Below are 27,285 nucleotides of genomic sequence, written 5' to 3'. Positions count from 1 at the left end.
CTACTGAAGCAAGTCTTCTATAAGTACACATTGGACTTCCCTGGTCTGGCACCCTCGGGACCTGACTAGAACCAGATGAGGGATTTTTCCAGACTAGGGAGGTAATTTCTGGTCCCCCTGTTGCCAAGCTTCTCCCCTGCTGCCCTCTGCCCCTGGGCTTCCTGGCTCCCCCCCACAGAATAGCTGAGATGCATGCCAGCTCAGCTCATTCCTCCCTCATCTCCACAGTCAAACTGAGCTGCACGCTGGCTCCTGGCTCTCCCCCCCTCACAGACCAACTGAACTGCGTACTGGCTCCTGGCTCCCTCCTCGCAGCCCAATTGAACTGCATGCGGGCTCCCAGGCCCCACTCCCTGCAGTGCCCCAGGACTTTCTGATCTTGGGAACATCCGTGCTCATGCCGGACCATGGATGTTGCCGTACCACAGAATCCTGGATTTTAGAGGTGCAACCTGTATAAAATAATTATTCAAGACTGCACGTCAGCCTCAAGTTGAAGACTGAGGAACACAACACAAAAATAGCAGTGTGTGAAACTCTCACTTCAGGGCATAGTCATTAAAATCCTCGCTTCGTGTGGATTTTCCACAGCCATTACAATTCTCTTTTCATGGGAGATTTTCAAATGTGTGTATGTCTACTCTGTAGTTGGGAGCGTGTTTAGCCTGAGCCTCTGCCAGTACTGCAACCTCTACACCGCTACTGTCACAATACTAGCTTGAGGAGGCACTCCCAGCTGCTGTGCAGACACATCCTAAGAGTCCCACATACTGTGAATTTTCCCCCATACAGCAGATTTAAGATAAACTAGGTTGACTTCTTATAGCTAAAATGTAAAATAATGCCTTCAAATAGGGCTACCCAATCAGATTAGCTTTGTTAATACAAGAGCAGTTATTACAGCAATACACACTCTTTGCACTTGCATTCTTCCAAATCTAGGCCTTCTTGGTGGCTTTATATTTTTATCCTCAGTGATGCTTCAATGTGGTGTCTGTGCTGCTGCTGGGTTTTTTAAAGCCCTTCTATACACTTTGCTCATTTTCTCAGGTTAAAATTTAAACATATGTGAAAAGAGCAGCACCAACCAGAAATCTGCTCAGTTTCTTCTTTTTTTTTTTAATGGAGTGAAAAATAGTTCTAATACCCCACCTACTGCTGAATTTCCTTGCCACTGAAGCGAATTTACAATAAATTTTCTCTTAAAGATGTTTCACTTCTGTTTGTGGCTCTGTGGAAGAGCCAGATATACAAAAGGGGAATCTAAGGATCAGATGCACCCTTACTCATACTGGATAGTATCTTACTCTAAGTGATCTAATTACTATCAGTGGAACTACTCAAGGAACAAGATACTACGCAGTATATGATTAAAGATGGCAGATCACAGCCAGAAGTCATTATACACAAAATGTTACTGAATGCATAAAGATACTGAAAAATAATTAAGAGAAAATGTTTTCTCTAATCTCTTTCCCTGATAATAACCAAAGCTGCTACTTTTCAGGGTAAATGACAAATATCCAAAGATGTCTATGGAAACAGAGCAGATCTTCTAGCTCCTGGCACTGTTCCTTAACCTATTTGCACTTTAGCCACTGCTAAATCATTTTCTGATGTTTCAAAGCTTACTACTGTGGCAGGGCAGGTTACTTCAGGGCAGCCAGAAGCAGCTAACCTGAGGCTATTTAAGAGCAGAATGGAAACAGCTAGGACAGGGCTGCTATAAGGGCCAAGTGATTTGACTTCAGGCAGTGGGGGGAGGGGAAGGGAAGGACTTTTAACAAGCTTTCCCTGTAGGGTTGCCAGGTGTCCGGTTTTCACTTAGACAGTCCGGTATTTGCGGGCTCTGTCCGGTAAAAAAACAGGAAATACTGGACATGTGCAATGTCCAGTATTTCCTGTTTCCCTGAGACGGAAGCCCAGCAGAGACAATTTTCCCCTGCTGCATCTAGCGGGGGCATGCGGAGCGTGGCAGAGTCTAGCGAAGGGGGGGCAAGACGGCGCATTTGCCGGGCGCCACACTAAGGGGGCACCGGGCTGGGCTGGGAGCAGAGTGCACACTGCTCTGGCCCACGTGACCAGCAGAGACCAGGAGCTGGCAAAGCGATACCTCCCTCTCTCTACAATGTGAGCCGAGGCAGCCAGCAGGGGCAGCCACTTTAAAAGTAAGATTGTTCCTCCGTGCTTGGCTCTGTGGGGAGAAAGGGAGAAGATCTGATTGAAGCAGGGGCCCCCGATGCTGAGGATGCCTGCCTCAGGGGGAAGGGAGAGTGCACTGGGATGGGAGGGGTGCTGGGGGGATCTGGCTCCGAGACAGGGGGGAGTGCATTGGGATGGGGAGACTGGCTCAGGAGGAGGGGTGGGTGCATTGGCGGTTAGTGTGCAGTCCCGAACTGGACAGAGTGGTACAACTTTTGCTCAATAACTTTGGCTCCCCCCCCTTTTCTTTTGCTTAGCAACTTTGGTCTCCTCTCCCTACTCCTCCCCCCCACTTCCCACGACAGAATTTTTTTCCCAGTGTTTTTTTTGCCCAGAGGAGGGGGAGTGTTCGGTATTTTTTGTTAAACCTTCTGGCAACCCTATTTCCCTGTTGGGAGGAGGGGCAAAGTGGGGGGGAGAGAGGAGTTTGGAATGAGGTGGAGAGGAGCTATAACTGATAAGAAAAGAATGAGAAAGGCTGATACAGAGAACAGCAGCATTGCCAGAGACAACAGGATAGGTGAGCGGTAGGGTTGCCAGGTGTCTGGTATTTGCGGTCTCTATCCGGTAAAAAAACAGAAAATACTGGACATGTAAAATTTTCTGTTTTTCTCGGATGGAAGGCCACTTGGGACATTCGTACCCTGCCGTGTCTGGAGGTGGCGGGGGAAAAAATGGGGATTTAAAGGTGCAGTGATTTTTTTTTTGCTCAACAACTTTGGGTCCCCCCCCCCCTTTTTTTTAATACAACCAATTTTTTTCCTGCCATGTTCAGTATGTTTTTTGAAAGTATCTGGCAACCATGGTGAGAGGCTCCGACCAGGAGTGTTTGGACTCCCTTACCCAAGTAGCCTGAGAGCCCAGCCAGTAGCTGGGGAGGACTGGTTACCCAGGGCCAGGCTGACCAGGGGCATTGGCTCCAACATCCTTTTAGCCGAGGGGCAGAAGCCCAAACAGGACCTGCGCCACAGGACTTAGACTGTGAGGCTGTAAACTGAACAGGGGTTTGGGGCCCAGGAGTGGTACTGACCCGGCCACACTACATATGCTTCTTATATCTCATTCAGCTGATTGGGGATGTAATACCAATGCTTAAATTCCAGTTATTTTGAATTTACCTGCTTCGTTCTAACCTAGCCTGTAGAAAAATGTGTTACATATTCTCTCAATCGGACTCTCCAAACTCCCACATCTTAATTTTCATTTCAGCACAAACACACCAATTTCCACTGTAATGATGATGGTATTGACAATGTAATTCAGTTCAGCAGTCTAATGTACATTTGGGTTTAGAAGTGGCACAAGTTATGCAGCCTGCCTGGAATGTATGGTGACCTGGCTTTCCATTTTAACATTAATCTGTAGCATTTTATTCCATAACAACATTTACCAAGAAGTAGGAATCCACAAGGCTGCCTTACTTAGCTTTAGTTTAGGGGAAGCAATATCATCATCTTCAGGAAGAGGTCCCAGCTCTTTCTTTTTTTCTTTTAGAATCTTCTCTAGGATATGGGCATCATTATATACCTAGTAGCCATTACAATGTTGCAAGAGAAATAAAATAGTATTTAAATTATACGTTTCCTTAGGATAATGGAATAGAGTATGCCAAGAAAACTCTTAGCACAGAAGAATTAACTCCTTAGTGAATATTCTTCACTTCCACTCTTGAATGATAGCGTAGTGTTGGAGGATGTTTTGTTAAAACAACGGATTCATTCCACCCCATTACTCTACATTTCAGTAAAGGACGAAATAATTCCTGTATGTAATTTTTGTAAAGCACCTTAGTATCTTTCAAAAAAAGGCCTGGTATTAGATTGTCCTCTTGACTTCGTCTCCATCCCTTTTGCTTTCTATTTAAATTATCACGATTTCTTTTTCTTTTTACTTCTGAAAACACACTATTCCCCATTCCCAGAGAAACCCTCTTTCAACTCTCTTCTGCTTCATCAAAGCTTATACACTCGTCCTATTTCCTCCTACAGCTCCTAGGAAGTTCAGTTCATGCTCACTGGTTTTCTGTTCTACAGTTTTCTCTTGCATCTCTTCTACGCCAGACCCTCCACCATAAACCACTTTTACCTATGTAAGCTCACCTCAATCATCTCTTGGCTAAGAGCTTTCTCTATTCTAATCCTTGTTTGATGTAGAGGCTCTGTCCCTTTCACCTTCACTCTCCCTACCTATTTGTCAAGATGCTATAGATTCCATTTAATTTTCCATTGTTAACTAGTATCACAGATTTCTCTTAATCCCATCTCTCTTTTTCTTCAGACTTCATCCTTAGGTGACTTCACCAGCTCTTTCAGCTACCACTTCCTCTGTGGAGGACTTTCAAAACTATAACTTTTTTCAACACTCCCACCTTTTCCTTTTGATCAGTCTTACATCTCTGAATGTCTTTCAGTTATCTCCTTTTGAATATCCTACCAATTTAACCTTTAAGGTTGTGATTTTCAAAGGGATGTAAGGGAGTTTGGGGTCCATAATGCATTTAATGCCAGTGAGAACTGAGTGTCTAATTTCATTAAGTCCCTGTGAAATTCCCAGTTCAAATTCCTAAGACTATTTGGAAGGAAAGATCAAATTCACTCAGCTCTCCATTAGTGTCCATTGTTCTTCACATAAATCAAGGGTCAAACTTGGTTTCATGTCTACCTTGCTCTCCTGCTCGCTGTCGCATCCCACATCCTGGCTTTCCCTTTCTTCCTCTAGGTGAAGTCTAAAAATCAGCTATTTCTCTCCATCCCTCCAACTGCAATCCTTCTGCAGATAACTTGGTCAACTTTCACCTGACAGCTGCAATCTATATTTTTCACTTCTCATCTCTCTCTACTCCCTCCTTCAGCAGTCATATGCTACTACTAAAATCCACTTAATTCTGTTCCCCACTCTTAAGTTATTCTCTCCTGCTAGTCCTTTTGTTGGCTTCCCAAAACCTAGTTCAAACTCCCAAGTCTCCCCTAAGAGGCTCTGATCTCGGTCTACTATCCCACATCCTCCTCTCAACATCTTTCTCCCTTTGCACCTCATCTTTATCTCTCTGTCTTCCATTCCTCTTCACGTCGCCTTCTGCCTCTAGTACTTGGATTTATCCCCCCCCCCTTCAAATAATTCCTCAAACACATTTCTAGCACAGTGTTTTAAAACCTCCTACTCTGTTAATTTTTGCCTTGCGATCCAAATCACATTAAGCTATCTTGGGAAGAATATAAATAGGGTTGCCAGGTGTCTGGTTTTCGCCCGGACAGTCCGGTATTTGTGGCCCCTGTCCAGTAACCCCCCCCCCCCCCCAAAAAAAAACCCTCAGAAAATACCAGACATGTAAAATGTCCAGTATTTTCTGTTTTTCTTAGATGGAAGGTTGGCGGGGACATTTTTCCCCTGCCGCATTTGGCGGGGGGAAGAGCACAGGGATTTAAAGGATCAGCCACCTCTCCCTCACCCCCCCTCCTTTTTTTTTTTTGCTCAACAAGTTTGGTCCCCTGGTTTGTTTGGGTTTTTTCGCTCAACCAATTTTTTCTCCCAACATGTTCAGGATTTTTTGTGAAAGTATCTGGCAACCCTAAATATAAAGATCTTGTTTGTTAACAGTTCACTGTCATCACTCAAATACATTTGCAGGACTTCAAATAAGTGACTTGCAGTTATAAGACTCCATTGGTCTTTTTGCCAATGTAGCTTATTAAACCATCAGATTATTTGCAAGTGTTGCTGCATGTTCATCACTTGCCAAATTAAACATTTCAACGATCTGATTAAGAACAAGAGACCACCATTGCTTTTTAAATTTGCTTATGCTGTCCTGCTCAATTACTTTAAGTTGTCAGGCAGAAATATGTGTTTCTAAATTTATAGAGAGAGTAGGTTTGGTGTTTGAAACAACATTCATTGGTATGCACCTTAGTAAGAATAGCTTCCAGATTACTCCAGTCACCATACATTCTGGATGCCTTCATACAGTAAGATATCACTGGTTTTACTTTTTTTTAGGGCATCAAAGATTTGTTTTCCTGTCTCAAAATGCCACAGAATCCAGTTTCTCACTGCCGTGCATAATGCTGTCAACAATGGGGTACAAATATGTGTTTCTTCAGCTAGTGTTTGACTCAGCTTTACCTGACTGAAGGACTAAATATGGACTTCGGGATTTGATCTATAGTTATTAAATAGCTTTATTATTTAATCATTCGTTAATGGTAATTACTTGGTTAAAAAGGATTTGTATGTCTCTTTTGCATACACTTTGGGAATATACATTTAACCATCATAGATAAATGTTTAATAAGGAAGATAATGATGACCACATGTAAACTATGCATTTAAACGGAATCTCCATTCTGACAGGATTATAAAAACAACATGGTGGGAGCACATGTTCTCCTTTTCTCAATTTCTTTATCGAATCTTCAGAATTTTTGAAGGGTTTGTAGGTGGAAAGGGTATCTATGTTACTCAAATGTATTCTTTTGAGTACCAGAGACCCCCTTTCCACCAATGAGTCCTGCAAAATTATGCAGAGATCTCAAAACCGAACTGAGTTATTAATACTATAGAGCTAACCCATTGGTAACAAAAATTCGGAAGATTAAATTAGGTTTCGAGTGATCTCTATGTAATTCAATCGCCTTCAATGGGTTTACAGCGTGTAAGTTATGGAACTGAGTAAACAACTGTTTATTATGCACTGAAGAAACCAGAACAGTGATTTTTTAGTGTACAAAGCTAACAGGATTAAAAAATGGAATTGTATCCTTAATTCATGTACATTTAAAATTGAAGGCGCTCTGTTACTGTCTGCATATATCTGCAGGCAGAGGCAATATTTAAAACACAAAAATAAATCTGTACAGAATCAGTAGTGTTCCTGATTTAGAAAAAGTATTACAGTGAGGTGCGCATGTTTTAGAACCGTTCACATAATCAATGGATGGAATAACCAGAGATTAACCACTACAGAAGTCCAACATGATTTTTCCTTCTGCAACAGAGCATTAAGGTGATTGTGCTTGCATAATCTAAACCATACCTGTGAGCCTTCCTCGTTATAGTGCCTCGCATTTCGGAACATTAGCCTCATGTCTTCTATCATAGCCTCCTCCCCTGAGTATTTATCACTGCGGATGTTATGCTCAATAATTTTTAAATCCATTGGCTCCAAAATGATTTTATAATAATCTGGATAGTCCTTTTTGGAGGGTTTAACCATAAATAGATCACAGAGTCTTCTGCCTGTGCCAGGTTCTCGAGCTTCAATAACAACATTATATAAGATTTTCATTCGTTGCTTCTTTATATTCTTTTTACTGTTGGGTAAAAAAAAGGGGGGGGGGAGTTATTTTTTTCTCCCCTACATACCTACACCAGAACAACAATTTTCTTTCTGTTGCAAGATATACTGATTGCAATTTTTGAAAAAGTATATACACAGCTGTATAAGAGCACCAGCACCATGCTAAAAATGTGCGCACACCAATTTTGAAAGTAGTTAACAGAATTGGGTAAGTGCAACATTAGGTGAGCTAGATAGTTAATTTTAAACACCGCCTCTCCTCTTCCATTCCTCCACTTTGTAGGACCTTAAAAAAAAAAAAAAGAGTGGCCTCTGATTTGGAGTGCCTCAATTTTTGAATGTTTAACTTCACAAACCTTAGTCTCGTTTTCAGAGATGCTCAAATCAATGAGCTCTGTGAATACGTAGCACCTTAGGAAAAAAAGATATGAAGCCTAAACTTCTGCAGCTGAATGTTCAAAAACTAAGGCAATTTTTAAAAAATGTAGTCCTAAGAGACTGGTTCACTGGAGAATGTACTATGTAGAGAGCATCAAGGGAATTTATGACTCTTCTCTGTTTGTAAGAACCTTTCTATATTTCTTACAACATATATGGTATCATAAAGATAAAATATAAAGAAGTATCCTCTGAATGGTTTGAATAGCCAATAGGCTGTAGTACAAAACATTCTCCAAGATTGCTGCAGCACAGAGATTTTAACATTTAGTTCCCTCTCCATATAAATAACTGTATGCATAACAAAAAAATCTCTGCTTGATAGGACACTCGTGAAATGAACCAGCTATTTAATAATGTTTACACTTGGGAACAGCAGACACCACCATTACATTACAAGCAATTAAAAAAACACACAAAAGGAAACAAGCATAATACAACATGTCACAATGTGATGGAGAAAGAAAAAGGGATTCTTAGCTATACAAATTCAAAATCAGCAAGTACATTTTGTACTTCTTCACTGGCGGGGAGACTTGGAGATTCTCTCAAGTAGCCAAAGACAGTCAAAACAGACTAGACAGCTCTTGAGATCCCTACGTTTTTATGATTCTATGCTTCCCAGGTCATTTTTAATGTTTGGTCTGATGATAGATGGCTAAGTAGCAGTTCAGCAGAAAAGGACATGGGGATTACAGTGGACGAGAAGTTTGATATGAGTCAACAGTGTGCCCTTGTAGCCAAGGCGGTGAATGGCATATTAGGGTGCATTAGGAGGAGCATTGCCAGCAGATCCAGAGAAATGATTATTCCCTTTTATTCGGCTCTGGTGAGGCCACATCTGGAATATTATGTCCCCCCCACTATAGAAAGGATGTGGACGCATTGGAGAGGGTCCAACGGAGGGTGACCAAAATGATTAGGGAACTGGAGCACATGACCTATGAGGAGAGACTGAGGGATTTGTGTTTCTTTAGTCTGCAGAAGAGAAGAGTGAGGGGGGATTTGATAGCAGCCTTCGTCTTCCCGAAGGAAGGTTCCAATGAGGATGGAGAAAGGCAGTTCACAGTAGTGACGGAAGGCAGAACAAGGAGCAATGGTCTCAAGTTACAGTGGGAGAGGTCTAGGTTGGATATTAGGAAAAACTATTTCACTAGGAGGATGATGAAGCACTGGGATGGGTTCCCTAGGGAGGGGGTGGAATCTCCTTCCCTAGAGGTTTTTAAGTCTCGGCTTGACAAAGCCCTAGCCGGGTTGATTTAGTTGGAATTGGTCCTGCCTAGAACAGGGGGCTGGACTTGATGACCTTCTGAGGTCTCTTCCAGCTCTATGATTCGATAGTTAATGAGAGAAAAACAATACCAGGCAGAAATAGCAACATACTGACCCACATTCAAGGTTTGGGTCATGTATTTGCCACAGTGAAAGGGCCACGCAAAAGAATTCTCTCATTAACAGGCTTCTTACACCACCAGCTGCATGAGGATGCCAGGATATGTTTCACTCTGGCCCTTCACTATAAGTGCTGTTCTCTGGAATTCCTCAGAGTTTTTCACCTCCACTAACTGGATGCAGTTTTCATGATTGCAATTACAAATCAAAATTTGTTTTCACAATTATCTTTAGTGCACCAACAAAACATTTTTGCTTTTCTTCCATCATCGTGTTTCCATTAAGTCTCTGGCGTTTAGGGCAGTGATGAAGCTCCTCCTCTCCTGTCTGTTTTCTGGAAAGTCTTTCAATGGTTTCCCAGCTGTGCTTCAAATTTTTCATCTAGGCTTCCTAAGTTCTTTGCCATGTTGACTTCATAGAATCCTAGGACTGGAAGAGACCTCAGGAGGTCAGTGAGTCCAGGCAGCTGCCCAAAGCAGGACCAATCCCAACTAAATCATCCCAGCCAGGGCTTTGTCTAGCCAGGACTTAAAAACCTCTAAGGATGGAGATGCCACCCACTCCTGTGCTTCACTGCCCTCCTAGTGAAATAGTTTTTTCCAAATATCCAACCTAGACCTCTCCTACTGTAACTTAAGACCATTGCTCCTTGTTCTGCCATCTGTCATTACTGAGAACAGTCTCTCTCCATCCTCTTTGGAACCTCCCTTCAGGAAGTTGAAGGCTGCTATCAAATCCCCCCTCACTCTTCTCTTCAGCAGACTAAATAAGCCCAAATCCCTCAACCTCTCCTCATAGGTCATGTGCTCCAGCCCCCTAATCATTTTCGTTGCCCTCCGCTGGACCCTCTCCAATGCGTCCACATCATTTCTATAGTGGGGAGCCCAGAACTGGACACAATATTCCAGATGTGGCCTCGTCAGAGCCGAATAAAAGGGAATAGACACTTCTCTAGATCTGCTGGAAATGCTCCTCCTAATGCAACCTAATATGCCATTAGCCTTCTTGGTTAGAAGGACACACTCATTGTTGCTTGCCTTCAAGTATTCATCTTATTGCTACTCTGGTGATGGAATCAGCCACTTCCTCTCCAGTGCCCCTGGCAACGATGGTGCTCATATCCTGTTGGCTGCTCTGTGTCTTGGTTTGAGACAAAAGAGAGGATTTTTCTGAGGCAGGCGGTATGGAACGCAGACTGTTTGGACATGTCATACTTTCTAATTCTCCAGCATTCTGCAGTATAAAGTAATGTTGAAAGTACGTAAGCTCTGATAAATCTTTATTAGAATATTTTTTAAAGGATTTCAATTTTCTCTTATATCAGAGGATGCAAAGCAATACACGATTTTAGGGCATGGAATGCAATTTAATTTGCTTGAGTCAGCAATATCCATGGATTCTTCAAGTCACATGGACCTGCAATTTTTGTGGTCTGCTCCTCGCTGATCTTTACTTGGAACTATTTTCCCTCTCTCTCCGATCACTCAGCTGCCTTTCAGGATTTATTTTCCCCGAATGGTACTGCTGCATTGGATCACCTCTTTTAGCTGACTTATTGGTCTTTTGGTTGAGAAGGTTCTATTTTTGACTAGTGATCAGAAAACAAGGAGGATGCTGTATAATTATATAATCAGGGTGATCAGGCCTGTTTTGATGGCTCCGATCTGCTTCCATTTGTTTCCAGTCCCTCTCCCTAATATAACAACGAACTCGGAACATGGAAGATTGACAGTAACAGGATGGATAAACGATGAAAAAACAATGGAGGGATACAAATTTCAGTTTACACCAGCAAATTTCTCTATCACAATCATTTCAGTAAACATCAAAGACTTTTCTCCAGTTTTATGAAGAACAGATGGGTTAGCATTTATCCTTACAAACTTGATTTTTTAAACTTACAATCTTAGTGGGCATGTATAATGCATTTAGAGCACTGTGTCCACTGTTTTGTACACACATTCTAATATTCTGACTGCCCATAATCATCCTACTCTTACATCTGGTCTATTTATGTCCTTCTTGGCCATGATAATTGCTAATAGACTACTTGGGGAGTGTGAGATCAGAAGGAAGAGAGAGGTGGCCCACTATGACTCTCTGTAAAACTATACTTAATCTGTCCCAGTCAAAACAAAGAAAAATCCAATGATCTTATCACAGGGAGTTCCCCCCCCATGCAAAAACCAGCATCTTGTGACTGGATTTAAAATGAACAAACTGTAAAAATGTAAAATACATTTTAAAAATATATGTTCAATTCAGAAGTTACTAACAAGTAGTAAAAAGGAGAGCCACGGGCAAGAAAAACAAACAAGAGGAGCAACATAATCACTAGCTACAGAGAACATGTAATAACATATCACAAAAACGTCAAGTTCTTTTTTAACTGAAAACACAATCTTAAGTGAGACACACAGATATAGTATTGCATAATTATGTAGAATGACATCTTAAGGAACTGAAGTATAAATATCCTTCCCAGCTATCTATTGACATATTAGTAAAAAAATAAGCATGGAAAAATAAGATAATTATAACTAAGATAAGTTTCATGATTTTAGAATTCACATGTGAAGTCTTAAACACAGATGTTTTATAGTCTTCTATACAACAAATAAAAGCTTCACCAAATCATGTCTGTTGGAAAACCAAAAGTGCATACCTTTTCCTTTTTGAACTTCCAGTGTCAGACGTGGCAGAAGAGATCATGCTATCTCCGTCTTCAATGTCATCTCTCCTAGCTAGTTCTTTCTTCTTTGCCTGAAAAAGAGCAATTCCCGAGTGTCAGACTTGCTACTGAATAAATGAATATTAAACAGCTGCACAGATCATATTCCTTGAGAGACAACTACAGCTGTAGGATTCATAAGTTCAAAGCACCATTAAATGATTTCCAATGACTGTAATTCAATGAAAGACATCTGCACAAAAGAGAATGTATTAAAAACTGACATGAAAATATCTGAAGAATCAATTCTAGCCAATGCTATTTCAGACTAGCAGCTATTTGAACTGTTGTCTTAAACACTGTAATTCATGATACATGAAGTGTGTTAGCATTCGCCTATTATGGTCATTTTACCTATATTATGATGAGTCCAGAGGCACCTGAAGACTAACAAATTTATTTGGAAATAAGCTTTCTGTGGGCTGTAGCTCACTTTGGGTATGTCTACACTACCCCCCTAGTAGTCATTTGGAGTTGCAAATGAAACCCAGGATTTGAATTTCCTGGGCTCATTTGCATGATGCCAGCCGGCGCCATTTTTAAATGCCGGCTAGTTCGGACCCCGTGCCACGCGGCTACACGCGGCACGGACCAGCTAGTTCGGATTAGGCTTCCTATTCCGAACTAGCTGTACACCTCGTTCCATATTTATTAGTCTTTTTACTGAAACAGACTACCCTGGCTACCCCTCTGAAACTTTTAGCTATATTGTATGTCAATTTTGAAGATTCTTGTACTTACTTTTAAAGCTTGATTCTAATCTACTCGCAAAGAAAGTAATTTAGAGAGATAACTAAGAAGATCCAGTCCCCGTTCAGCACAGGATTTTTGCGGATCTATTTCCTGACAAAGGCAGATGACCCAGTATACAATGCACTGAGAACTTCTGAACATATGTTCAGGATACTTAGCCATGAAAAATGCATTGTTGAACATACAAAACAGCTAACAAACCATACACTAGGCTACTTCATTCTGAAAGGCTTACAAAACTACCTCCTAAAGAAAATAAATTCATACATATAGCTATCATCTTGATTGTTTTGCTGTTCTCTTTATACCTGCATAACTTGCTGCATTTTCAGTACTCTCTTATAGATGGCTGAATTAGGAACATTGTAACGTTTGGCATTTTCAAACATTAAGTTCAGATCACACTCCAAGTGGTCTAAAGTTTCATATTCATGGTTCTTCAGTTTGGTTCTGTGGAAAAAAGACAGATAACTTAGTTGCTTCACCACAGCTGATCACAGTAAAGTAATTATTTTAAACGCTTTTTTTTTTAACATAAGCAAGTCAATAACAGGAGGAATGTACAATACCTCAATATTGCAACTAGGCATGCCACACAAACAGCTTTTTTTAAAGTGAATTTAGCATTAGGAAAGGTGCCATACTGTAACCTTTTTTTCATACAAAGATCTAGCATGGGAGGCAGAAGCACAAGATTCCCCTGTAACTGTTCCACCATGCCTGGAAGTATAAAAAGATATTCAATCCCCATTTTAATTGTGAGCTTAGAGCAGGCAGCACCACGTGAAAAATGCTAAGTTCCAATGGCTCCAATCATCGGTGACTTGTGATGCGCCACACCTCCTTGGATCAGGCTTTCAATTTTTGGCCTCTACTAAAACTGCCAACAAGAAGCATGTAAATTAGCCCTAACTGCAGTAAAGTTTGTTATGAAAATACTATTACGCTGGTCTGAGATCAAGTCATTTCACGTCTGAAAACAAATTGCAATCGGACAACAGTGATTTGAAAGCACTTTTTGCTTTCTCCCATTTCCCCTGACGTTACGGGAAAATTCCTAGTCAAAAATCTTCATCTTCACCTCAAAACCACCTCAATTAAAATGCATACAGAAAACTGGTCTATGCAAAACAGCACATAAACTGCAAAGCAAGTTGTGAAAACTGCTACTGATTGGCTAAAATTGATCATATCCTATTACTTCTGTTCTCCTGCCTCCCTCACCCCTCATTCCTAGCCTGCTTGCTTGTCGCATCCATCTGATTTCTGTTGTCTTTTAATCTGTAAGTAGGGACTGCCATATATGTTTGAGCAAAGCCCATGGCAATTGGCCTTTGGGCTGGGAGAGACCTTTCAGAGCTACTGCAATATAAACGTAACCAGTTTTGGTCAATACCAAACTACTGCCTCGAAGCGTGAAAGGTTGTGTTCTATTAACAGTTCCCTAAGTCATCCAGTTCCATTGTTGTTAAACTTCTGTATTTCTCCCTAGTGGTTGAGGAGAACAAGGCCTGTTCAAACAAGGTGAGGAGCTGCAATTGTTATGGAAATCACTGAATCATAAGCATGCATCTCTGCAATGCCACTTCTAAAGAATCATTTTTCAGGGCAGAATCACACTTTAATTGCATAGTTCACATGGTCCCTATCTGCATGCTCCCCACTGGATGCAGTAGAGCAAATTCAGCTTTCCTGCTCAGTTTGGTTTGTCAGTGAACTCTCCTCTTGGGGGAGAAATAAAACTCCCAAACGGAGATCCTGAACTTGAAGAGGAAAAGAAATTTATTATATAATATATTTTCTTTAACATTCATCATTTAAAAATCAAACACATTCAATTAATATGTTAGGACGCTGAAAAGCTTGATAATCACTTAAACCTTTTTAGCTCACTTTTAATAAACTCACCATAAGCAGCAGACTGAAATGTTGTTTTGTTTCTGCAACCCTGCCCTGGATCTATACTGCAAGGTTACCACTTTAATTTCACAATTTACATGGGATTATCCGATGTGCAAATGACATTTTTGCTAGTTTACTGTTTGTCTGGCGGGAGAGGAGGGGTTTTTACATGTGGTAAGTAAATGAGATTTGTATGGTCTACGGAGAAAATGCAAGTATAATTTTGTTATGTTCTTTGATATCTTTTCCTATAAATTAATTGGGAAAAAAATTAAGCAATCTGTCAGTCTTCTAAAACTACAAATTAAAACTAAACCTGTATATGAAAAATTCAACAGAATACCAACTCCAGGCATCCATTGAAGGGCTACACTGATGAGAGCATTGTGAGAGAAGTTCCCACAAATAAACATCCTGCTTCTCTCCCAAGGAATGTAGATGGCATCTGACCAATATTTTTTGTTAATATTTCTTTCCTCAGGGGACTCTGACAATAGACATAGACAGTAGTATGCATAGACCAATAGCATGTAAACTTTTCCAACCGTGTCCCCTTGCTCACCATTCACATAATTTGTTGGCCGTTACTTGTAATCTGAAACTGAGTTTTCTGCATTACTTGTTATCTGAAACTGGTTTTCATACTGGAAGCTGGAGGGGAATGCAGAGATGAGACCATTCATTCAGGTTCACATTCGAATGTTCGACTCACTTGACAGATCCCAGGCTCTCAATTATTATTATATATGTTGCCAGTTTATGTTTTAATAATCGATTAATTAAAATGAGTTTTCAGATAAGAATCAAAATAAATTTTAAGCACATAACAGACCATACTGGATTTACGAAATTTACCAAACTATTTGAAAATAAGTCAGGTTGTTCTTTTTATCTGTATGTTTGTTTTTTAAAAGAGTGAAAGGCTGAGGTTTCTTTGTGCACTCCCCTCCCTCATTGACATTTGCACACCATGACAGACAGTAAAGCAGAATTAGTCTCAGTCCAAGACGGAGTAGTAGAACTATAATTATTAAGTTCATGACAGACAGGAATAGCAAATACTTATTCAAGTAGTACATTCCAAATATTTTCAAGAGTTTTTCCATCTTTACTGCTGTGGGAGGAGAAGGAAAAAAACTACTCTTTTTTTATTCTGAAGTATTTACTATCAAGGTCATCTTTTGGGCTGGGATAAAGAATTTTTTTATAGCAAAGTTCATTACAGCAAATAAGGTATGTAGATGAAACACTCAGGCTTCTCGATTGTTTGCTGAGCCAAGTAAGTGGTATTTGTTTTATTTGTAGCAGTGTACACTTTGTGAATGTTCTTGTGCAACACTGATACATTTGTCCTCTTGTGGAAAGCTAGAGAAATTTTATGACATTGAAAGACAGTAATATGAAAATATATACCTTAAAAATTTCTAGCCTCCTAATTCAACTCCCTTGACTATAGTTTGGAAGTTACGGTTAACGTGTATTTATTGCTGTGTTGCAGAAAAGAATCTGCAGAAAGCTGAGCAAAACCTGATGGATTCCATCTACATGCACTCCACAAATACTGCATTTCTTTATTCAATGCTATCTTCTCTCCATAACCTCTGAGTGCTATTTCTCTTTATTAAGGGCTGAACTAAACACAGTTTTCGTACCTATTTAACTATATCAGTTTAGAGATGTTAAGGACTAGTCGACTATCCGATAGTCTGATGACTAGTTGATTTCTCCCCCCTTGCTGCCTCTATGATGTAGAGGAAGCAAGTAGGGGAAGGAGGGATACTTCAAAGCAGCAGCACCACACAGATGAGCTGGGGATCAGCTGTGTGGTGCTGCTGCTTTGAAACCCCAAGGCCGCTTTGAAACCCGAGGATCAGCTGTGCGGCACTGCCCCTTAAAAACGCCGATGAGCTATGGAGCTGGGGACTCCCCAGTTGACTCTGTGTTCTGGGGAAATGTTGCGGAGCCTGGGATCAGCTGGGGAGTCCCCAGCTGACCCTGGGCTCCATGGCTGCCCCTTTAACTCAGTGTTTCAAAGGGGCAGCCGCCTCACAGTTGATCCCAGGATTAGCTGTGCAGCGCTGTCCCTTTGAAAAGCCAAGGCATCGTTTTAAAAGAGCAGTGCCACACAGCTGAGCCGGGGATCAGCTGTATGGTGGCTGCCCCTTTGAAACGCCGCCTCCATGTTTCAAAGGGGCAGCGATAGAGCCCGGGGTCAGTTGGGGACTGCCCAGATGATCCTAGGCTCCACTGATATGCCACAGAACCCGGCATCAGCTGGGGAGTCCCCTGCTGACCCCGGGCTCCATGGCTCTGAAATACACAAAAGCCCCTGCTGGGGACTCTTGTACATTTCAAAGCAGGCACCCATGTGCAGCCTGGAGTCAGCTGGACTTCCCTTTGTAGGTGGACTTCCTCATTCCTCCTCTGAAATGCACAAGAACCCCAGTGGGGGCTCTTGTACATTTCAAAGGAGGAATGTGGAAGTGCCTCTCGACTACTCAATTAACCACAATTTAACATCCCTATATCAGTGTAAATCCTATTTCTGTATATTTAAAGTTGGTATAAGTAAATCAGTGTTGGGGGTGTGGTGGCATGGTGGCACTGCTCTAGCCATCTGTTTTTAAACCAATTTAGTTGAAACTGGTACAAGAACTGTACAGATAAGCCTTCGGATACTCTCTAAAGAGCTCACATTAAACTGAAACAAGAGCTTAATATTATTACTATAAATTTAAGAATATTTTAGGAATTTATAGTTAGATAGATTTAAATTCACATCATACACAAGTTCTATGTCTCTTAACAATATATTTAAACTCACAAGCCATGCAGGAATACTAACTAAGCAGCACAGTACAATAAATTAGCTTACCAGCCAACAATATACCCCCCATTTCTCCAAGCCATAACCTAACCCTCCAAGATATACCCATCTCAAAGCCTTAATTAAGTAGATGCAGCATTTCTGAAGTTCAGGAAATACAAACTCCGCTCCAGAGGCAAAGGGCTTCCACAGAGAATAACTCTGCCTTTTATAGGTCCCAAACCATTTAGGGCTTTAGAGGTCAAAACACCTTAAAATTCACCAGGAAACCAAGAGGCAGCCAGTGAAGAGCCCAGATCACTAGGATAATAAGGCTCTTTGAAAGGTATATCTATTTATATATGGGCCTCTACATTCAGCACAAACTTTGCCATTCTTATGTTCTTAAACATAACAGGTTGAGAAATTTAAACACTGAGCAACTTTTCTGTAATTCTGAAAGAACCATATTTTATAATCTAATATACAGAAAAGTGCTGTGCTCTCTATACACCTCTGAGATTTGTAAGGTCAGAAGGGGCAATCATGATCATCTAATCATGCATGAATTCATTTATTCAAACATTAGTTCCCACTAAATGCCACTCTCCTCATAGTTCAAGTCAATTGTCATGTTTTACTCCCTTATTTGCTATAACTACTTCACTTTTAAATTACAGATCAAAATGTGTTTGACCATTGCATATCATTTGAATTGGGATATCTGCTTTTCTAACTATTCATAATTTAGGACCATGCTACAATGTGGCTGTAGCATTTTGTGGTAGACAGATTTTACAACTTTAACTGCCTCTTATCCACAATTTATCCCAACCCTACATAGGACTTGTTTTAAGTGTGGGGGAAGAAAAGAGGCAGCATGATTATCCCCCCCATCTCCCAGTTTAATACATTAAAAAGTGGCAGTGACTAGAAGATTCTCCTAAACTTTTAGCTTTTTCTGTTATGGAGAAAGAATTCATCAGCTTGTCTTCAGTTTCGTATTTGCCAGGATATTAAAATTTTGTTGAAAGGACAATTATTTGAAGTAAACTGATGTTCTAGTATGCCCAATTTATTCACATTCTAGTGCATTTTAAACTAATTCCTGTCTGTTCCACCTATTTGACTATAGAATCCCAAGAAGCTAGCAATATTACAATTCTCAAAATAACTACCTCATTGACCTTTCCTAAATTTACAGAAAGCAACATCAGCAAGATATACTCAACAAAAAAGAGTATGAGCTAGCTATTTAATCACAGCAAATTTAATCTGTTTTTTCTGATTAACTTTTTCCCCTATTTATTCCCTTTCTTTTCCTCTACACTTAACCCAGTCAATCTACAGTTTGTTTCTTCCTTAATCTCTCATATAAGATGCAGTTATGCCTTTTTCTCCTGCATATCCTCTGTTGGCCATACTTGCACTCTTCTGAGTTATACCCTCTTTTACCCCTCTCATCCTTTTGTTCTGTTTACTTTGCTCCCACCTGTTCTTTCTGTCTTGTTCTCTGCTCAATCTGTCCTCAAGACCCCTAAATATACTGTTCTGGGACTCTTTTTCCAGATGTCTGTTCTAATGCTAGCAGCTAGCTGGGAGGAAATTTGCTGTTATAAGGTTAATGCTATCAGCAGCACCCCAAGTAACATTATTTCCAACTTCCATATATGTACTATTTACACAAGTACCTTACAAAATGAATAAACAAATGTAAGATGTATTGTTAGGACCCAATCTGCTTTATTTTCCATTAGAATCACTGGACTGGAAGGGAACACATGAAGTGTCCTGGTTCAGTTCCTTGCACTCCTGGCAGGACTAAGTATTACTTAGACCAGTGTTTCTCAAACTGTGCTCCGCACATCTTGCACTGTGCACTGACATCTCCAAGGGCTCCGCAAGCTTGACAAACTGGAAACATCGATAGGTACAACGCATACAATCAGTGGACCGCTGCGGCTCCGCATAAGTTTTTACGCATGTAAAGGGCTCCGGAGCCCAAAAAATTTGAGAACCGCTGATTTAGACCATCCCTGACAGGTGTCTGGCTAACCTGCTTTAAAAAAAGAAGATGTGTCCTCCAGGGTGAGAAAAGCCGCGTTCGTAACTGCGGATCCGCGTAAGTCGGGGACTGCCTGTATAGGCAGGAACATAACTATATTCCCGAAGGCGAGGGGCGGGGGGGGCAATAATTTTTTACTGGCGGAAACTTCAGAAATGTTAGAAGTGGCCCCAGGCTGCAGCAGAAGGGAGGGGCCTCAAGTGGAAGGGTGGGGTCAGGATACTTCCCTGCTTCCCCATCCACAGACCATGATTGGTCTGGTGGTGGGGGAGTGCATGAAGTCTTTGCCCCCCCTCTCCCCTCGAGTTTCCCCTTAAGTGCCCATGTCCCTGCTGATGGGAGGAGACTTTGCACGCTTCCCCTTCTGCCCCCAGGCCAATTGGCTTGGGGGCGGGGGAGCACGCAAAGTCTCCTCCTGCCCTGCCAGGAGCGCGTGGTGTTTCTAAGCGCTGCATGCTCCCTGCAGGGTGGGGACAAGGTGGTGTAAAATTTGTGCGCTTCCCCCTTTGCGCCCAGACCAATAATGGCTACTGCTATAGTGAACTAGCCATGTTGTTCAAGCCACGCTCAATCAGCCAGATGGCTACATGTGGCTAGTGGCTGGTGTGTTGGACACCACGGTTCTGGAGTTTGTCAGTTAGATTGTAAGATATTCAGATGAGGGACTGTCTATTGATTTGTTCAAAATACATTGATGGCCTGATCTGCTATATATCTTAGAGTTTGTCTGTCTGTCTGTGAACCTGTTTGTTCAAAAACTCCTCCTAAACAGGAAAAGTTAAGACCACCATACTTGGTACGCAGCTTCCTCTTATCCTCACTGAAAAGCAAGGTCAGGGTTTGGTTGTGCCAGGACAGTGGGAAGAGCATGGAATATGATTGTCATCAAATGGAAAGGGATGGCAGGAAGAGTTATACTCCAGAATAAGCACAGGGGGCCAACAAGCAAGCGAGCCCTTGTCACTCCTACAGCCCTGGGGAGCTGCCAGCAGACCAGGGAGATGGGGAGCAAAGCCTCGGAGCACGCCAGCAGTGGGACAACGCAGCGTGCCTGGACTGTCCCGCTGCCCGCGTGCTCCGTGGCTTTGCTCCGTGTCTCCCAGGTCAGCAGACCAGGGAAACGGAGCAAAGCCATGGAGGACTTAGGCGTCCCCGCCCCCATCTCCCTGGTCTGCTGGGGAGGGGGTGCAGCTAGTGCCCTCCCCCCCCCCCCCAGCAGACCAGGCTTTTCTTGCCTACTCCTGGGGTAGAGCAGCTGGGGGCTGCCGGGTTGGTCCCGCAGCGCTGCTCCGGACCAACCCGGCAGCACCCCAGCTGCTCTGCCCCAGGCATCCCCAAGTCAGCTGCTGCTGAAACTGACCAGCGCTGACTACAGGAAGCCCGAAGCAGAGTTGCTCTGCCCCAGGTTTCCTGGAATCAGCTGCTGATCAGTTTCAGCAGCAGCTGACTTGGGGACGCCTGGGGTTCTTAAGTTGAATCTGTATGTAAGTCAGAACTGGCGTCCAGATTCAGCCGCGGTTGAAACTGATCAGTTTCAGCAGCGGCTGACGCCAGTTCCGACTTACATACAGATTCAACTTAAGAACAAACCTACAGTCCCTATCTTGTACGTAACCCGGGGACTGCCTGTACTACAAAATGGAGCCAGGATATCACCAAGTTCCTTCCTAAATCACAGGATAACAGAGTCTCAAAGTACTCTGATGAAAAGATTTTCAGAGACTGTGGCACATAAGATAAAATATGGCACAAATAACGATGTAATACATTTAAAAGCTCATCATATCCTTTTAGCTGTGACCAAGAACTAATTAACCCCATTAGAATGAGACAATACAATTTTTGTCCTACTCTTAGGTCAGGTTTTTGACAAGCAAGTATCAGTTGTATTGCTGGATCACAGATTTATTTATGACCTTCAGTCTCTTCTTATAACCCAACTCAAATCCAGCCTAGCTTAATAATGAATAGGACTGATTATTTTTGAGAGCTGTTCTGTGGCTCTAAAAAACTAATCAACTTTCTAGGATTTACACCATTGAACAGTGTAATAATTGACATCTTGGTGATTGTCAAAGCAGGGGACAAAGACAAGCTGACCAGAGAGAAAACCATCTTCTTGCTCCTACAAAAATGTGTCACAAGATCCAGAAAAAAGAACAACATGGATGTTGTATGGAAGCTTGTTTATCACTAGCCAGTCTGTACCTGTCTGGTAAAAAAAAAAGACATCTCAATCTTCAGGATTCTTAGCCTTACACTTGAAATTTCAATGAAAACAAATGAAACAAACACAAACAGAAGGTATCTACAAGAGAAGGTCAGAAGATGGCTGCAGGCAAATTTGAAAAGCAAAATATGGTTGTGTGTTTGGCTTCAAGCATTAGTTCATGGTCTAGGATGCCAGAAATGAAAGAAGCTCTTCAATGTGCTTGAACCCAGCAAATATAGTTTGCACTCCATATTTTCTTACCTGATTTGCTTCAAGGACACAGGCATTTTGATTTGCTGATAATAATCAGGATACTTTTTTTTGGAAGGCAAATGGAAGAAGGGCTCGGATATAAGCTGACCCTGGTTATTCCGGCAGTTTCTAACTGTATCATAAAGCTGATAAAGAGGGTTAGAAGTATCCATAAAGGAAGTGATGCTCTCTGCTTCAGACTCTCCTTCTTCATAACGAGCAGCGGCTGTAAAAAGAAAAAAGGAAGTAGAGAAACCGAAGGGCAATCAAATAAAGCTTTGGTTTTTTTACTAATAAATGAGATAATACCTGACCCACAAGTAAGGGAGTTTATTTACTTTTTAATACATAACTCTTAAAGGGACATCATATACTATCTGCTGCTTCTGGATGATGAGGTAATAAAGTAGCCAAAACTTTTCTTCCCCCCCCCCCCCCCCCCATCTACACATCTGATCCATTGGGTTAGCACAAAGACGGTCAGATGTTTACCACTTGCTACGAAACTGATGTCTCTTAATTATGTCAGCCTAAATAGCCACTGGTTCAGAGGAACTTTGACTTGGCAAAGAGATCTTGCACTTTATCAGATGTGGACCTCATTCCTTTGACAGAGTCAGATGGGATTACTGTAGAGTGCTGTACTTGAGAATTCACACTAAGAATACTCCAACACAAACTGATGAAGAAAACAGCTGTTTGCTTATTTACTAACCAAGCCAACAAAACTGAAGTACAATTGTATTATTTATCATCATGTTACAGAGTTGCATTTTGTATTTTTATTTATTTAAAATATCTTTACCCTGGCTTGCTTTTCTAAATGGAAATGTCTGCACACATGAGTGATGAAGAGCAGAACATACACAGAAGTGTTACACTATATCCTAGACAGGAGCAATCCACTGTTGGTAGGGGCATACTGTCTGTCGCATATAAGAAAGATGCTGAAGGAATCCTCCAGGGAAAGGAGGAATAATCTTTCAGTAACATAAGAAATATTCATGAACTCAATTAAAGGAGGTTACAAATCCCTGGTGCTATAAGCATATGTTCACATCTTTAGAAATGCTAGAATGTGAGATAATTTGCAAAACCTAACAACATAGCATAGACAACATGGCACACCTATTACACATCCCTGGACATTCATGAGCATACAGGGCCTTAAAAAATATTCCTGTGGGGGAAGGTAATCAACTGAGGTTAGCCCATGCAAACTGCAAATGGACTAACAGAGCAATTCTTTTAAGAATTCCAAGTATTTAAACAACATATAATAAATTCCAATACAGATCCTATATCTATTTTTGGCACAGTGTTAGAACACTCTTGTTGATGAAATAATCATCCTCTCTCTCTCTCAAGCTTACACAAATCCAAGTTTTTAAAACATGGTGATTAATCAGTAAGAGACGCGCTCCCCCCAAAAGGTGCTATTACTTTTTCAGATGCTGGAACAAGTGTAAAGAATGACCTTAGCAAATATAGCTCATACTTGGAATGAGGTGATTATTTTCATATTAAGATTCACTGTTCACATGGATATGGAAATGTGTATAATGGAGACAGCATGAGAAATCTGCAGTAGGTTTTTATTTTCTGTCTACATATGTACTCACTTAACCCTTTATTATTAAAGAAATTTGCCATTTTAGAATGTCCTCTATTCAAGCATCTTAAGGTACTTTCTGAAGCATTAAATAAGCAACCCTCAAAATCCTGTGAAATGGGAAAAACCGAAGCTCAAAGCTGACAAGTACATTTTCAAAAAATAGTCACCAATTTTAGAAGGCTTGATATACGAATCACTTGGTAAAGTTCTGACCTGTGTCATGCAAAAGGTCTGACTAGAAATCATAATGGTCCCTTCTAGCCTTAAAAATTTATGAATTTGAGAATGTTGCATGCATTGATTTAAGGGTGCTCAATAGGAAACAGCTTGTGCCCAATTTCAGATGTACCAAGGGTCTACAACTGAAAGTTTTGTTCTAAGTGATTTGCCTAAGGTTAAACAAACAGCAGTTGGAATAGCTGGAATTCGCTACAAGATTCAAAATTACTAAGCTGAGGCTAGGGTTTTCATACACACCTAAGGAAGTGATTAAGTTCAAAACAAATCTATACATTTATGTGTTGAGAAAGATTCTCTTACGTTTCTCCTTTAATTATCACACCTGGACTGAAGAACTTTTTCTAATAAAGGAAAGACAGAGGGTGCAGCAGAGACAACAAAGACTGAGAGTTGTCCCGCTTAGGACTCAGTTATGCCACTTTCTTTTGATTGGTACCTAAACTTATGATCCATATGTTTTACAGTGGTATTTCCCCCCTCCTCAAATCTATACACTTCACGACCGAGACTCGTGAAACAAGGTTAACATACTTAGTCCAGGACACTAGCATAGCATGAGACTAAGGATGTTAAAAATGCAATTATCTGGGTAATCGATACAATTTGTAGCAACTATATGATTAGTCGATAAACGCTCCACCCATCAAGACTTAAATTGGAAAATTTCCCCTCCATATTTCTTGCACGCTGTTCAAGTTCCTTCTCATACACGGTATCTAGCAACTTTCCACCAATGTCAGTTCTGCCAGGTGGAGGGCAGAATGGGCGCAAGGATTCATTCAGGTGGAGGGCAGAATGGGCGCAATGATTCAATCAAGTAAAGAAGGTGTTTGTTAATGCAAAAAGGAGAATATGTGGCAAAATTAAACCAAGCATCTTTTCATCTATAGTGTCTTGTTGGTATTTGCTGGCTCTTTTACTACAAACCCAGCCATAGTGATGGTTTTACTGGATGACAGAAATAGGTTATTTGCTACTGATACTTTATTGTCTGAAATATATTTAGTTGCAGCATTGTTGCTAAAAGTACCAGTGGATGACTCTGAAGTTGTTGCAGATAGACTAAGTCTCTTAAGCTTAAATGAGAACCTGAAACTAAATTCAAATGTGATTTTGAATAGTAGTTGTTCTCCGCTCTTCTCACTCTTTTATTCAGTTAACCATTTATATTTTTTCCTCAGTAAGCAGATCTAATTCCAAGTTACCAAAATGCTCATACTGACTGCACTTAGAGTGCACTTAATTTTGGAGTAAGCCCCATAGAACTGGCATGTCTGGTTTTTGAGAAAAAAAGTAGAGGATTGGGTTTCTTTGGGATAGCTGAGTTATGCGGACATAAAATAGGAAATAGACTTATGGCATCATCGTGATGAGCTGTGGCCATTACGTTCCAAAACAAGAGGCATGCATTATGCCAGGGTTATTCAACACGCAGCCCACAGGTGGGACCCTTTGAACATGGCCTCCACTGGGTACACGCTACACAATGGGGAAGCGTCTCCCAGGCAGGGCAAGCACTGAAAGACGCAAGCGGATGGGCTGGCTGGAACAGACGGGTACAGAGCGTCGGCGTTTCTAAAACCCAGGGAGGAGGTGCAGGGAGCGCCGGGGCATTGTGGGAAACGCTGGCTGCTTTGCCTTGTGGGCAGAGCCTGAGAGGTGCTGACTGGCTCACACTGGCCATGTCTAGGTCCGGTGCCACGGCCGGGCAGTCCTGACTTTGTCCCGCACGGAGTGACGAATTCGCGTGTGGGGACGTCAGTCCTGCTGGGAAACCAGGATGAGGCTCCTGGGCACGTCCTTTTTTGCCTCTCATTTCCAGCCTGACTCACCCAGCTCCCCACCCACCATAGGTTGGAGCACTCTGGCTTGGAAACTCTTCTTTTTAGAGTAAAATCAGTCCAAGAAATGCAGAGCCTGAAGCTAAACATTGGTATACAATTTTCTTTTTAATAAGAAGCACTAAAAATGGCAACAAAGATACTTGTTGAGTGAACAGAGTTTTCAACCCTGTTTGGGAGAAGAATTTGCTTTTGCAGAGATAAATGGAAAACCAATGTCAAAAGACTATTGCCATGTTAAAGAAAACAAACCTGCAACTGCACCATGAATCTTGTCACTCTGAGTTCAAAGACTTGTATCCACCTGACAACAATTTAAGAAAAACTAAGATACGTTCCTTACTGGAAAGTTTCCGTACCCAACAAGATATGTTCTGTTCGCAAGTTAAAGACAGAGATGCCGTTCAAAATGGCTTGGCACATAGCTAAATCACCTTTTAATGAAGGTGAATTGATGAAGCAGTGCTTCTTGGACTGCGGTGAATCACTCTTTGCAGAATTTAAAAACAAAGAGGGTATAATTAAACAAATATAAAAACTGCAAGTGTCTGATTCAACTGTAGTATATTGAAAGCATTTCAGGCAATCTGCTTTCTAAATTGCTAAAAGCACTGAGTATTTCAGTCTGGCAATGGATGAATCTACTGATTGTTCAGACATATTTCAGCTCATAACTTGGATTCATTTTTTCAATGGCAAAAAAGAATGTCAAAGAAATGTGTACTCTGCTACCTTCGACAGGTCAAACTAGGGGAGAGGACATTTATTCTTTGCTGATGACATTTTTTGAAGGATCAGGAAAATGTATTGATCTGAAGAAGCTTACTTCGATAATAACTGATGGCGCTCCCTCCATGGTTGGAAAAGAGAATGGGCTAATTTCTTTGCTGAAGAAAAATCCACAATTTCCAGATTTCTTTTCATACTATTGCATTCTTTACCAAGTTCAGTTATGCAGCAAACTGAAGAGAGGATTTCACAAGAGCACAATGGAAACTGTGACAAAAATTGTCAACATCATTGTTGCAAATACCTTGAAATATGGACAATTTCTGGCTTTAGTTGAGAAGTACAAAACACACTATGATGAATTGGCAGAGCTTGCAGAAGTTAGATGTCTGAGTCGAGGCAAAGTGTTAGATTGGTTTAATGGATCTACTGCCTGCCGCACAAGTGTTTTGGGAGGCAAAGGATTGCCAGGATTTACTGTTGTGTTTAGACAAAGAGAAATTCCTGCTAAATGTGGCTTTTCTCACTGATATGACACGCCACTTAATGCACTCAATCTTAAACTTCACAGAAGAAAAAAACCTGCCTTCTCTGATGTGCAATGTTTCTGGCATACGAAACAAAACTGGCCCTTTTTGCAGATCAGCTTCGTGAAAAAGACTTAACTCACTTTCCCATCCTCAACTCACAAGTGACACAGCTGAGTGAACATGCATCTTTTTTGCCTGAGTATCATTGTGGCCCCCAGGGATTCCAAAGTTCAGTAGCCCTGCATTATGCAATATAAAATTAAAAAATACCGCTCAAGATC

The 27,285-nt window shown here is 41.3% G+C and overlaps 1 protein-coding gene across 24 annotated transcripts in view; it reads right to left on the bottom strand.

Moving 5' to 3' along the window:
- The window catches only part of PBRM1 (polybromo 1), an 86,421-nt gene that overhangs the window by 34,487 nt on the left and 24,649 nt on the right, over nt 1-27,285 (bottom strand). For all 24 annotated transcript variants that reach the window (XM_075939386.1, XM_075939401.1, XM_075939402.1 and 21 more), the window contains 5 exons: nt 22,059-22,275; nt 13,121-13,262; nt 11,994-12,091; nt 7,235-7,511; nt 3,624-3,729 (listed from right to left, as the gene is read on the bottom strand). In XM_075939386.1, the coding sequence (XP_075795501.1) occupies nt 3,624-3,729; nt 7,235-7,511; nt 11,994-12,091; nt 13,121-13,262; nt 22,059-22,275 (840 nt within the window). The remainder of the gene's footprint in view (nt 1-3,623; nt 3,730-7,234; nt 7,512-11,993; nt 12,092-13,120; nt 13,263-22,058; nt 22,276-27,285) is intronic.

The sequence above is a fragment of the Pelodiscus sinensis genome, chromosome 11 (genome assembly GCF_049634645.1).
Source record: "Pelodiscus sinensis isolate JC-2024 chromosome 11, ASM4963464v1, whole genome shotgun sequence".
Taxonomy (NCBI): Eukaryota; Metazoa; Chordata; order Testudines; family Trionychidae; genus Pelodiscus; species Pelodiscus sinensis.
The sequence above is the reverse complement of the archived record's forward strand: the minus strand, read 5'-3'. Positions and strand labels throughout refer to the sequence as shown.